Raw genomic sequence first — 12,635 nt, 5'->3', positions numbered from 1 at the left:
TGGTAGGGGTGCTTGATGGCCCACCATCCATCCCTATATCCCCTTAGGCCAGCTCTTCAGGTGGCTCTTCATTCAGTCCTTAAAGAGTGTCAACCAGAGGTCTATGTGAGGAGGCATAGAGGATTCAGAGTTGGACAAGACAATTCCTGATGAGTAGCTAACAGCTCCCGTGTTCCAAGCCCTCCTCAGTCCCAGTACTTTGTCCTCCCTGGGACCCCCGGTCTGGGGACCTACCTCCGTCCCTCGGTCCATGAGTTCATCCAGCCTGGATTCTGTGCTTTACCAGTGCCAACACTCTCAACTCCCTCACCCTCCTCTCTCAGTCATCTCTCTCCAGTTGAGCCCATCTGTCTACCTTCTACATGCCGGTGCTCGACTGCTAAAATGTTGCTGGAGAAAACCACTGATTTTACTTCAAGTTTATAACCACACACCACTGCTGGCTATTCCCATCTTGCTTCTCCAAGAAGCATGTTTTTCCAGTTTCAGAAAGATTTGTTTTGGCCATTCCCTTTCCTTAAGCTCCCACTCCCTGTGCTCAGCCATCGACCTTGCCTAACAGTTCAATGAGGAAATAGGTTATGAGATGTGAACTCCCTCAGCCTTCCTGCCTCTAGACTTTCAAACCTGCCTGTGTCCCTTCACCTTTTCCCTTTTAACGGAAATGTCCCTTCTCGTTTCAAAGTCTACTCCCTCTACTTGTTCGCATGGCCACCCGAGGACTTCACTTCCTTAATTACATGCTACATCATCCATCTTGCTCCCTCTGTTGGATGATTCCCAGCCACATGCAAAAATATGCACTTGTACCCTCCATTCTAGACTCTCAAACCAACCCTCCCTTTCCTGTGTATCCTGTATCCCATTTCTCTGCTCTCCTTTGTCATGAAACTAGCTTTAAAATAGGTGCTCTCCCCCTGCCTCATCAGCTGGTGGCCTGTCTGCCTCCTGCAGCCTGGCTTCTGGCCCTATCACTCCACTGGGTGCACTCAGCAGTGACTTCCTTGGTTCCAGAGATAAGGACGCTTCGCTGTTCTTCTCTAGCTCAACCTCTCGGCATTATTTGGACAAAATACCCCTCGCTGCTTCTTGAAGGCACTTCATGGCTTTTGTGACCTGAGCTCCTGCCCTGTCAGCCCCCATTGAGCCCCCACCCGCTCTGTTCCTCCTAACCTGGCCTCTCCTGCCCCTGGGGCCCCCATCTGTCCCTGTCTTCTCCAGGCTTCTCTTATCACCCCCTCCTCCCCCCATTCTCTGGGATCTTCAAATTCTCCCTCTTCATGCCTAGCATTACAATTTCCCCTGTCTACATACATGATCCTTTCTCCACAGCCTCAAAAATTCTGCCCCCAATCCTGCTACGCATTGTTTTGATACCTCCTCAAGAGAGCATGGCAACCCACTCCAATACTCTTGCCTGGAAAATCCCATGGACAGAGGAGCCTGGTGGGCTACAGTCCATGGGGTCTCGAAGAGTCAGACACGATTGAGCGACTTCACTTTCACTTTTCACTTTCATGCATTGGAGAAGGAAATGGCAACCCACTCCAGTATTCTTGCCTGGAGAATCCCAGGGACAGAGGAGCCTGGTGGGCTGCCGTCTATGGGGTTGCACAGAGTTGGACACGACAGAGGCAACTTAGCAGCAGCAGCAAGAGAGCAGATTATCTGTACTGGCTGCTTTGTTTCTTGATTGCTGACACTCTGACTCCCCCATTTCAAAACATCCTACCCTCTCCCTCCCCAAATAGCAGCAGAGAGATCCCTTAAAAACATACCAAATCACATTATTCTTCTGTGCATGGCCCTACATCTTACTCAAGGTAAAAAATACAAAACAAAAAAACAGTCCTTAAACTGCCCTGCAAAGCCCTACATGGTGGGGTCTTCCACTACCTGTCTCCTACCTCTCACCTTTGTCACTGTGCTCCAGAGCACACTGGGAAGTATTTATCCTTGCTGTTTCCTCTGCCTGGCATGCCCTTCTCCTGGATATCTACTTGTCTTGTTCCTTTACTTCCTTCAGGTCTTTATTTAAATATCACCTCCTCCAGGAAGCCTTCCCTGACCACCCTGTACAGAACAGCAACACCAGGCACTTCTCCATACTCATCACCATCTGGCATTATATAGACTTACCTATTTGTTAATTGTATGCCTCCTTAGATTAGGATGTGAGCCTCAGAGGGACAAGGACTCTGTCTAGTTTACCTTGGCTACCCCACTACCTGTCATGGAGTAGCCACTCAATAATAAAGAATGATGAAAGGGGGAGTGGGGGCATGTGGAAGGGGCTACTTAGGCATCTTGGGCATGAGGGGAGTAGAGGAGGGCAAAGTTCTGTGGGGAATAATGTCAGATGGATAGAGTCACTGAACCACAAGGTTGGGCCACACAAGCGCCAGGGGCTCCCCGCCAGGGTCCCTGGTAGGTGAGGATGGCAGGGGCCTGGGAAGAGAGGCAGACTGAAGATGGAAGAGGGCTGGGCTGGGGAAGAGACGTCCCCCTGATGCAGAACCTGTCCTCCCCTGGTGACCAGGCCCCCTGGGTGGTGGAGGGCAGCCGTCCGCCAGCAGGCTGGCCACTGAAGGGTGAGGTGGAGTTCCGAAATTATTCCGTGCGCTACCGGCCGGGCCTGGAGCTGGTGTTGAAGGACCTGAGTCTGCGAGTGCATGGTGGCGAGAAGGTGCGTGTGGGGCGGGTTTGTGCCTGGGGAATGTGGATCTGTGGGATGGCAGGTACCCAGCCTAGGGGTCTGCTTAGCCTCACAAAGGAGTCCTAGAGACAGACCCACCAACTCCCCAGCCTTTGCCTGACAGCCTCCTACCCCCTCCAGGTGGGGATCGTGGGCCGCACTGGGGCTGGCAAATCGTCCATGACTCTCTGCCTGTTCCGCATCCTGGAGGCGGCTGAGGGTGAAATCTACATTGACGGCCTCAACGTGGCCGACATCGGGCTCCATGACCTGCGTTCTAAGCTGACCATCATCCCCCAGGTACCAGCCTGGCTTTGTCTGGTCACACTGACCAGTGACCCTGGGGGCAGGCTCCACACTTGTCCTGTAGCTTGAGGTTCAAGACCGGGACTTCTATCTGGGAAGCTGGGGAGCAGGACAGCAGGAGCAGAGCCACAGAGCGATCACCTGTCATGGGTCTGGAAGGGACAGATGTATCCTGCTCAATATCACCCTGTCCTCTGACCTCCTAGACCAACAGAACCACAGACTTCCAATTGGCCCACGCCAGCGGTGTTCTATCCTGCTCTCCTGGTTTCACAGCTCTGAATTACGTTTCACTTTTTCTGGCTTCTCTGGAGTATTTTTCTGCTGACTGGACACTTTGGAGTCAGATTAGCAGCTCAAGGTTTCTACTTTAGCAGAGGACTTTGGGTTGGCAAAGCTGAGGTTTATCACATCCCCACAGGCATTTTTCTATCTCCTTGGCCATTGCCTCCCTCCTGGAGGGTTGGGGACACAGTGGAAATGCCGCCATCTCAATCTCTTTCTTGTTCCCTGGCCTCGGGGCCCGTGGCTCCCTATGGGGCCTGAGCTGCCTCCCTCTGAGGACTTGCTTTGTCCCCAGGACCCCATCTTGTTCTCGGGGACCCTGCGCATGAACCTGGACCCCTTTGGCTGTTACTCAGAGGAAGACATGTGGCAAGCTTTGGAGCTGTCTCACCTGCACACATTTGTGAGCTCCCAGCCCGCAGGCCTGGACTTCCAGTGCTCCGAGGGTGGGGAGAATCTCAGGTAACAGCCTGGAGTGGGTGGGTCAGGAATAGCACTCCGCTGCACTAGAGGATCTAGCATCAAATGACACCAGGCCAGCCCTCTCCTGCCCTCCCACGCCCATCTTGTGGTTCAATCACTAAATCGTGTGGGACTCTTTGCAACCCCACTGACTGCAGCACATAAGGCTTCCCTGTCCTTCACTATCTCCAAGAATTTGCTCAAATTCATGTCCATTGAGTCAGTGATGCCATCCAACCATCTCATCCTCTGTCGCCCCCTTCTCTTCCTGCCCTCAGTCTTTCCCAGAATCAGGGTCTTTTCCAGAAAGTTGGCTCTTCACATCAGGTGGCCAAAGTATTGGAGCTTCAGCTTCACCACCAGTCCTTCCAGTGACTATTCAGGGTTGATTTCCTTTAGGATTAACTGGTTTGGTCTCCTTGCTGTCCAAAGGACTCAAGAGTGTTCTCCAGCACCAGGATTCCAAAGTATCAATTCTTCAGCACTCAGCCTTATCTAGGGTCCAACTCTCACCTCTGTATATGACTACTGGAAAAACCATAGCTTTGATTATATGGACCTTTGTCAGCAAAGTGATGTCTCTGCTTTTTAATATGCTGTCTAGGTTTGTCATAGCTTTTCTTCCAAAGAACAAGCATCTTTTAATTTCATGGCTGCAGTCACTATCTACAGTGATTTTGGAGCCCAAGAAAATAAAATCTGCCACTATTTCCATTTTTTCCCCATCTATCTGCCATGAAGTGATGGAACTGGATGCCATGATCTTCATTTTTTGAATGTTGATTTTTAAGCCAGCCTTTTCATTCTCCTCTTTCACCTTCAACAAGAGGCTCTTTAGTCCCTCTTCACTTTCTGCCATTAGAGTGGTATCACATGCATATCTGAGGTTGTTGGTATTTCTCCTGGTAATCTTGATTCCAGCTTGTGAGTCATGCAGCCCAGCATTTTGCATGATGTACTCTGCATATAAATTAAATTAAGCAGGGTGACAATATACAGTCTTAACATACTCCTTTCTCAATTTGGAACCAGTCCATTGTTCCATGATCAGTTCTGTTGCTTCTTGTCCTGCATACAGGTTTCTCAAGAGACAAGTAAGGTGATCTGGTATTCCCATCTCTTTAAGAATTTTCCATAGTTTGTTGTGATCCACACAGTTAAAGGCTTTAGCATAATCAATGAAGCAGAAGTAGATTTTTTTTTTTAATTCCCTTGCATTTTCTATTACCCAAGCAATGTTGACAATTTGATCTCTGGTTCTTCTACCTTTTCTAAATCCAGCTTGTACATCTGGAATTTCTCAGTTCATATACTGTTGAAGCCTAGCTTGAAGGATTTTGAGCATTACCTTGCTAGCACGTGAAATGAGTGCAACTGTACCACAGTTTGAGCATTCTTTGGCATTGCCTTTCTTTGGGATTGGAATGAAAACACCTTTTCCAGTCCTGTGGCCACTGCTGAGTTTTCCAAATTTGCTGGCAAGTTGAGTGCAGCACTTTCACAGCATCATCTTTTAGGATTTAAAATAGCTCAGCTGGAATTCCATCACCACCACTAGCTTTGTTTGTAGTGATGCTTCCTAAGGCCCACCTGACTTCACACTCCAGGATACCTGGCTCTAGGTGGGTGAGAAAGTGTATCTTTCCCTTTGTCCTTCACCTTTCACTTCTTTTCTCAGCTATTTGTACGGCCTCCTCAGACAACCACTTTGCCTTTTTTTGTGTTTCCTTTTCTTGGGGATGGTTTTGGTCATTGCCTCCTGTACAACGTTACTAACTTCCGTCCATAGTTCTTCAGGCATTCTGTCTACCAGATCTAATCCCTTGACTCTATTTGCCACATGTATAATCATAAGGGATTTGATTTAGGTCATATTTGAGCAGCCTAGTGATGTGAACTCAGGGGGCACTCTATTGTATTGAGCACGTGCTGTGTGCCAGGCTGCTCACTGACTCCTCACACAAGCCCCAGAGAGATTGAGCTAGGGCCAAAGGCGCACAGCCGGAAGAAGACGTGCCTGGGCTTTCAGCTGGGTCTGGGAGACTCCAAGGCCCCAGTCAGTTTTCTCTTGTGAGGCTGTCAATGCTATGCTTAGCCTGATGAGGGGGTTGTGGACCGAACCTGTTGAGAAGACCAGAGGAAACATATAGAACTTTAGAGAAGTCTTTTATTTTTTCCGAGTTGGATGCAATTTTGTCTCTGGTTTAGAAGTGGGCAAAGTGAGGTCTCCAGGCCTTTCTTTGCTTCCTTATAGCCCCAGATTTTATATTCCCAGCCACTGGGTCATATATCAGAGAGAGTCAGAGTCACTTCTCACTGAGTCTAAAAGCTTGAGATACATGTGCCTGTGTTAGCTGTGTGGTTTAAGGCAAGTTGCTTAACCTCTCTGTGCCTTTGTTTTCTTAACTCTAAAAGGAGTATGGGACAACAGTTCCATTCCTTTAGCACCATGCCGCCTAACAGCAACACTGAAAACAGAAACGGATGAAATAAATTTTGGAATTATGTATTTTATTTAGCCCAATATATTTAAAATATTATCACTTCAACATGTAATTGATATAAAAGCTATTATGGATATCTTGCATTTTTTCATATTAAGTATAAAATCCTGTGTGTATTTTTACACTTATAGCACTTTCACGTTTCACTTTCATGCATTGGAGAAGGAAATGGCAACCCACTCCAGTGTTCTTGCCTGGAGAATCCCAGGGATGGGGGAGCCTGGTGGGCTGCCGTCTATGGGGTTGCACAGAGTCAGACACGACTGAAGTGACTTAGCAGCAGCAGCAGCAGCAGCACATCTCGGTTCAGATTTGCCACATTTCAGGTAGTCCACAGTTATGTGTGGCTAGTGGCCATCATTTGGACAGGGCGGTTTTATGGGTTTTATGATGAAATGGAAAGCACTTAGAGTGGATACACTCCTGAGAAATGTAGCTATTCTTATTATTCTACTTAGTCCATACCTGAGTGGACTCTCTCCAGACAAAACAAAAACAAAAACTTGTACATTTCGGTTTAGTTCAGTTCAATTGCTCAGCCGTGTCCGACTCTTAGTGATCCCATGAATCGCAGCACGCCAGGCCTCCCTGTCCATCACCAACTCCCAGAGTTTACTCATGTCCATTGAGTCAGTGATGCCATCCAACCATCTCATCCTCTGTCATCCCCTTCTCCTCCTGCCTTCAATCTTCCCCAGCATCAGGGTCTTTTCAAATGAGTCAGCTCTTCGCATCAGGTGGCCAAAGTACTGAAGTTTCAGCTTCAACATCAGTCCTTCCAATGAACATTCAGGACTAATTTCCTTTAGGATGGACTGGTTGGATCTCCTTGCAGTCCAAGGGACTCTCAAGAGTCTTTTCCAACACCACAGTTCAAAAGCATCAATTCTTCGGCGCTCAGCTTTCTTTATAGTCCAACTCTCACATCCATACATGAATACTGGAAAAACTTAATAGTGTTCAAGGCACGTTGGCCTCCACTATCTCCTTTAATCTTTACTGCAGTCCTGTGGGCTAAAAATGAGGCTCCAAAGTATAAAATTATTTGCCCAAAGCTACTTAGCTAGCAAGGGGTGGGGCAAGGACTCAGGGAAGTGGGAGTTTTTGCCCCAAGCCTTTCCTTGCTGCATCATAGCCACTGTGGGATGCCCCCGCCTCCCCAGTCAGCCCTGTAAGAATGAATGTGTCCAGTCCCTTGATCTCACTTACACAACCACACTGAGAGTGGCTGGCAGACAAGCCTAGGCCACCAGACCCTATGCCCCATAGCTGTTTTTTGGCCCATTCTCCGATCCCTGCTTGCCATCAGCACCTCTCACCAGATCACCCCTCCATCCCCACATCAACCAGGACCTGAGACAGAAATCCACTCCCCTCCTCCCTCCCTGAGCTTGTAGTCACTTTAAGCCTGACCTGTATCCTGTGCCAGTCCCACCATAAATCAGCCCTGAGTTCTATCTGGCAGCTCATTCTGCTGCCAAAACCTTCATTAGTTTCGGGAATGGGCTGAAAGAGAGCCTGGTCTCCACTTGGGCTGGAGTGACTCACCCCTTTGGGAAGGGCTGAGGTATTTGTCCTTGGGTGTGGGGGTGCTGTAGCCTCTGTGGTTGGGAACAGCGCCTTGCTTTGTTCATTAGCTCTGGCTTCCAAGGCAGGGGTTGAAGATATGCATTTCACCCCTCCTCCACCTCTCCAGTGACCAGACATGGGGAGCCGCCCAGATCCTCCTCTTTTCCTGCCCCTTCCGAGTTCCCACTGTAGAGCCCTGATCTGTATTCCCTATGGGGGCAGGAGATGGCTGAGTTGTGTGATACTAGGCTCAGCATGATAGCATGATGTATGCAAACACCAGGAGGAGTCATTTCGGTGTGTTATTACTAAGGTGTAAATGACTAATAGAATGAAACAGAGAAACATGGTGACGCTAGCTAAAGAGTGAGAAGAGGGAAGAAAGCACAGAAAGAGGGAGCCGGGGGTGCCAGAGATAGGCTGGGGATTTTACAGTGTTAAGTACTGGCTCTCCCTCAAGGCCCCTCATTATCCCGGTGGTGTCCAGACCTCAACTCTGTTCCAGGAGTACTGGGCTAAGGCAGAAATGGGAGAGGTTAGACAGAGAGCCAGCCCTAGGCTAATGAAAAGGAGTGGAGACAGAAACAGCTTGGGGAGTAAAGCCTGGGGGGCAGGTTGGGGGTACCCAGCTGGAGACTTCCTTGCTTTCCCTACTCCCAGCGTGGGCCAGCGGCAGCTCGTATGCCTGGCCAGAGCCCTGCTTCGCAAGAGTCGAATCCTGGTTTTAGATGAGGCCACAGCCGCCATCGACCTGGAGACTGATGACCTCATCCAGGCCACCATCCGCACACAGTTTGAGACCTGCACAGTGCTGACCATCGCACACAGGCTGAACACCATCATGGACTACACCAGGTAGGGTGCTGGAACCAGGGCAGGGAGGGGCCTAGTTGGGTCTCCTGGGCCACGGAGAAGGGACAGGCAGATTATCTGGATATGTGGGTATGGGAGCCTTACGGGATTATCTACGGTATGGAAGGGGGTAACAGCATGGGTTACGTAGGCACTGGGTGCACAGTGATGGTTTCTGAGACACAAGGGACACTTGTGTTTTGTGTGGGACACTTGTCCCAACACAAAATGTTGGGAATGGGCATGTGGGGGCTCCCTGAGGCTCAGTTCACTCCCCAACCCTATCCCTTAATGCTGAGACGAGGGGAACCAGATCCTTCATGCCAGATCCTGTCACTTCCTGAGCACCTTGCCCATGGCTTCATTTGCTCCTCACTCCCACCCTGTGGGCATATAGACCAGGAAGCCACCAAGGAAAGGTATACGATGCTTGGGTCCCCGCCTCGGTGAGCCAGACACACCATCATGCAAAATAGATGCTTTGTTGTGGGAAAGCAGAGGGCTGAGTCCCAAGCCTGGCTCTGCTGCTGTGTGACCTTGGGCAATCTGCAAAACCTTCCTGAAACTCTGTCTCTCGAGGTTGTTGTAAGTAATCAGTGAAATAAAGTATTAAAAGTGCAGGTGATCCTAGAATACGTTCATTTCCTCCCTAACCCCTTGTTGTAATTCTCCTTAGAACCAGCTTCTCAAAGAATTAGGGAAGAAGCCTTGCTCTTGGTATCTTACAGCTTCCTCGGGGAGTCAGCTCATTCAGCCAAAAGGAAGAAATGTGACCTAGTCTTTCATTGTGCCTAATGTCAAGGTGTGGCACTGGAGGACAGGATAGGGGTCGGGGGACTCAGAAGCCTGATGGAAGTGAGCTGGTACTGGACTGCCAGGCTAGCTCCCTTGGAGACACAGGAGCTCAGAGTGAGGAAGAGGCAGGAGGCTACAAAGAATCTATGCTGAGGTAGTATGGGGGGAGTACCTCGACAAGGTTTCATTCCCAAAACGAACACCTGCAGGGTGTGGGGAGGTGGGGAAACACACAGACAGGGCAATGGGCAGACCCTGTCCCTCTCTCAAAAGCGTCCCCACACAGGTCCCAGGGGCTCAGAAACCAAGCTGAGAATGCCTGATGCTACTGTCTGTTCCATCCCACCGTATCCCCACTCTCCACTCCTATCCAAGACCCACTGGGAGAAGGGTGGGTAGGAAGGCTTGAGCCCTGGGTCCACACAAGGGGAAGGGCCAGACCGACAGGATCTCTTCCCAGGCCTAACTGAAAATGGTTTTCACCAGCAGCCCTGAGGGGCAAAAACTCAAATTGACCTTGGGGGTTGGGAGTTCAGTCATTTGAGTGGATCAGGCAGAAATGAATGAAATAGTCATGCTACTGAACATGTAATTAGAGCCTGCAGGAAGGAAGCAAGGGTCCACATGTGTAGGCAGAGGAGCCAATCCATACAGGCAGCGAAGGAGGCAAGGGCCTGGGCTTGGAACCCTGCTCCCGCCTCACCCTGGGAGCCAGCTCGTCGGCTCCGTGCCAGGTGCACCCTGTTTAGTTAGCAGGAGATTCTAAGCCCAGGCCCAGGCTTGAATTCTCGTCCTTTAGGGCACCAGCGAAGCCCTAAAGGACGAGTAAAAGTTGGGTAGCAAGGAGGATATGTGATAGGGAGGGAGCTGGAAATTTCAGGAAAAGGCCGTAGCTCATGCAAAGGCCCGGAGGTAAGCAGGGACATGAGTAGAAAGGGAGAGGGGCAGTAGAACCAAGAGGAGGGAAAGAAAGATAGGCCTCACTCTGCTGCACTGAGGACCATGGGAAAGCACTCAGTCCTTACCCCAAGAGCAAAGGGAAGCCACTGAAGTGAGGTGGGCAGTCTCCTAGACTTCAGTTTGGGCAGTGGCTAGACAGTGATGTTCACAGACACACCTCTTCCCGAGGGGCTCTTCCAGGAGCCCCACAGGTGGTCAACGACTGCATGCAGTCCAGGCCCTCCTACTGGGGAGCATCTCCGAGAACGCGGGGGAGCCCTTTCTGCTCCCGCCTCACCTTGGGAGCCAGACTGTTGGCCCCGCACTGGTGCACCCTGTGTCTAGTTGGCAAGAGATTCTAAGCCCAGGCTCAGGCTTGACTATGTATGTGTGGGCGGGGGGAGACCCACCCAGCAGCAGTAGCCAGATCTGTAGCCAGATTCCAGCGTCAGGCCTCACTGCAGCCGTTCCCGCTGTGTGCCTTTGTGAGTCGGCACAAAGCAGATGGATGCATACAGGTCCGTGGCTCCCTGCACACAGTCCCCTGACCCTGGTGAGGGGAAGGGCTCATTAAGGAAGGTTTTCAGAGCCCTGACTAGCAGAGATGAATAGGACCTTGTGTTTGATCCTGGAAACGGCCTCATCTGCCAGAACAGTAAATGGAGTGGCTAAAATAACCAGTCTTGCAAGTGTGCACATGTGGCATAGTGCTTGTGTTGGGTGGGTTGACTGAAGTGGAAGGGTTGGCATGTCACTGAGGGGTCTGAGCTGTACTCAGAAGGGCAGGGTTGGACCATGAAGCCAAATCTGGGCTGATGGAGACCTGACCACTTCTTTTCTTTGGCTAGGGTCCTGGTCCTGGACAAAGGGACGATAGCTGAATTTGATTCTCCAACCAACCTCATCGCAGCCAGAGGCATCTTCTATGGGATGGCCAGAGATGCTGGACTTGCCTAAAATATATTCCTGGTCTTTCTTCCTGGACATTCTTACTTTTCATCACGAATGGAAAGGACACCAAATATGTCTACAGAATGGACTTGATGGCAAATGTTGGGGACATTTGTTAGGTTTTTGTCCGCCAGGTGCCTTGTAGGATAACCGTGCTAAATGTTTCAGGGGTGGGGAAGTGAGGGCCCAGAAGTGAGTGACATGCCCAAGGTCATTGCTAATATGAGGCAGAGCCCAGACTAGTCCCCAGGTCTTCTGATTCCCAATGTGGCGATATTTCCACACTGTACTGCTTATAATCATTTCAAGGGATGACCTCCCTACCCCCATGATTTTTCGTATTTTCTAGTCTGAAGTGTTTTTCGTTTTGTTTTTAAATAAAGCTTTCTCCTCTTTGAACAGAAGACTGCCAGGTCAGGCCATCCCTAGGAACTGAGTCCAATACTCATTAAAAATGGAGCACTGATGAAATAAAGCTACGTGTTAACAATACATACACTTCAGTGTAGCCTTTCTCTCTGTTCACAAGGTCTAGGGGCTAGGGCCCTTAGAGGAGGTGGAGAGGAAGGAGGGAGACGCAGAGGTAGCCTTTATACACGTCTACATGGCTGGAATTATCTGAAAACTTCAGACCCAAGAGCTTTTGGCTGGAAATACTGTCTTCACAGCCAAAACTCACTGGGTAATTGCCAGTAGTTCCTGTTCTGCTGTGTAGAGGCTGTAAAAAGGTGAGAAATAAAGCCCCTGATATCTGACCTGAGGCCTCCTGGGAAAGCTGCCGTGAACACCTCCACATTTATGTCATCCCTCAGACCACTACGCCTGCTTCTCTAGGGGATGAGAAGTGCATGGCACTTTATTTCCTTGCCCCTTTAGCATTCTGTTCCAGACAGGTCCCCATAACCCATGAGGTCTCCAAGTCATGCATCTTCCTCACTCTGGCTGTAGCTGACTGTGGGAGCACAGAGCAGCCCAGGGCCTACCCCCATTTTGAACGTCCTAGGCTGGTAAATGAGATGAAGGGGTAACTTGCTTTTTTGAACAAGCCAATGAAATGTTTTTTTCTGCAGGTTAGAATTAACCTGGCACACGGCCTTCAAGTTTTCTGGTCTCCTCTTTCATTTCTTCAACCTTTATTCTTGGTATAATGTGACTGGTTATGGATGATGTTTTTTTCCCCCTCCATCCTAAATGGTTTGCAGTAGGTGTGGAGATGGCTCCTTTGATCTGATTTTTCTATATGCGTTGGGCCAGCCTGTGCTCCAGGACTATTTGTT

The 12,635-nt window shown here is 49.9% G+C and overlaps 1 protein-coding gene across 2 annotated transcripts in view; it reads left to right on the top strand.

Annotated features, from left to right (window-relative positions):
- The window catches only part of ABCC3 (ATP binding cassette subfamily C member 3), a 48,237-nt gene extending 36,561 nt beyond the window's left edge, over window positions 1-11,676 (top strand). For both annotated transcript variants that reach the window (XM_070389680.1, XM_005890279.3), the window contains 5 exons: window positions 2,540-2,686; window positions 2,837-2,995; window positions 3,582-3,748; window positions 8,482-8,676; window positions 11,256-11,676. In XM_070389680.1, coding sequence (XP_070245781.1) covers window positions 2,540-2,686; window positions 2,837-2,995; window positions 3,582-3,748; window positions 8,482-8,676; window positions 11,256-11,364 — 777 coding nt within the window. In that variant the 3' untranslated portion in view covers window positions 11,365-11,676. The remainder of the gene's footprint in view (window positions 1-2,539; window positions 2,687-2,836; window positions 2,996-3,581; window positions 3,749-8,481; window positions 8,677-11,255) is intronic.
- Window positions 11,677-12,635: the final 959 nt, after the last annotated feature.

The sequence above is a fragment of the Bos mutus genome, chromosome 19 (assembly GCF_027580195.1).
Source record: "Bos mutus isolate GX-2022 chromosome 19, NWIPB_WYAK_1.1, whole genome shotgun sequence".
Taxonomy (NCBI): domain Eukaryota; kingdom Metazoa; phylum Chordata; class Mammalia; order Artiodactyla; family Bovidae; genus Bos; species Bos mutus.
Note: the sequence above shows the minus strand (reverse complement) of the source record. Positions and strands in the feature narration are given on the sequence as shown.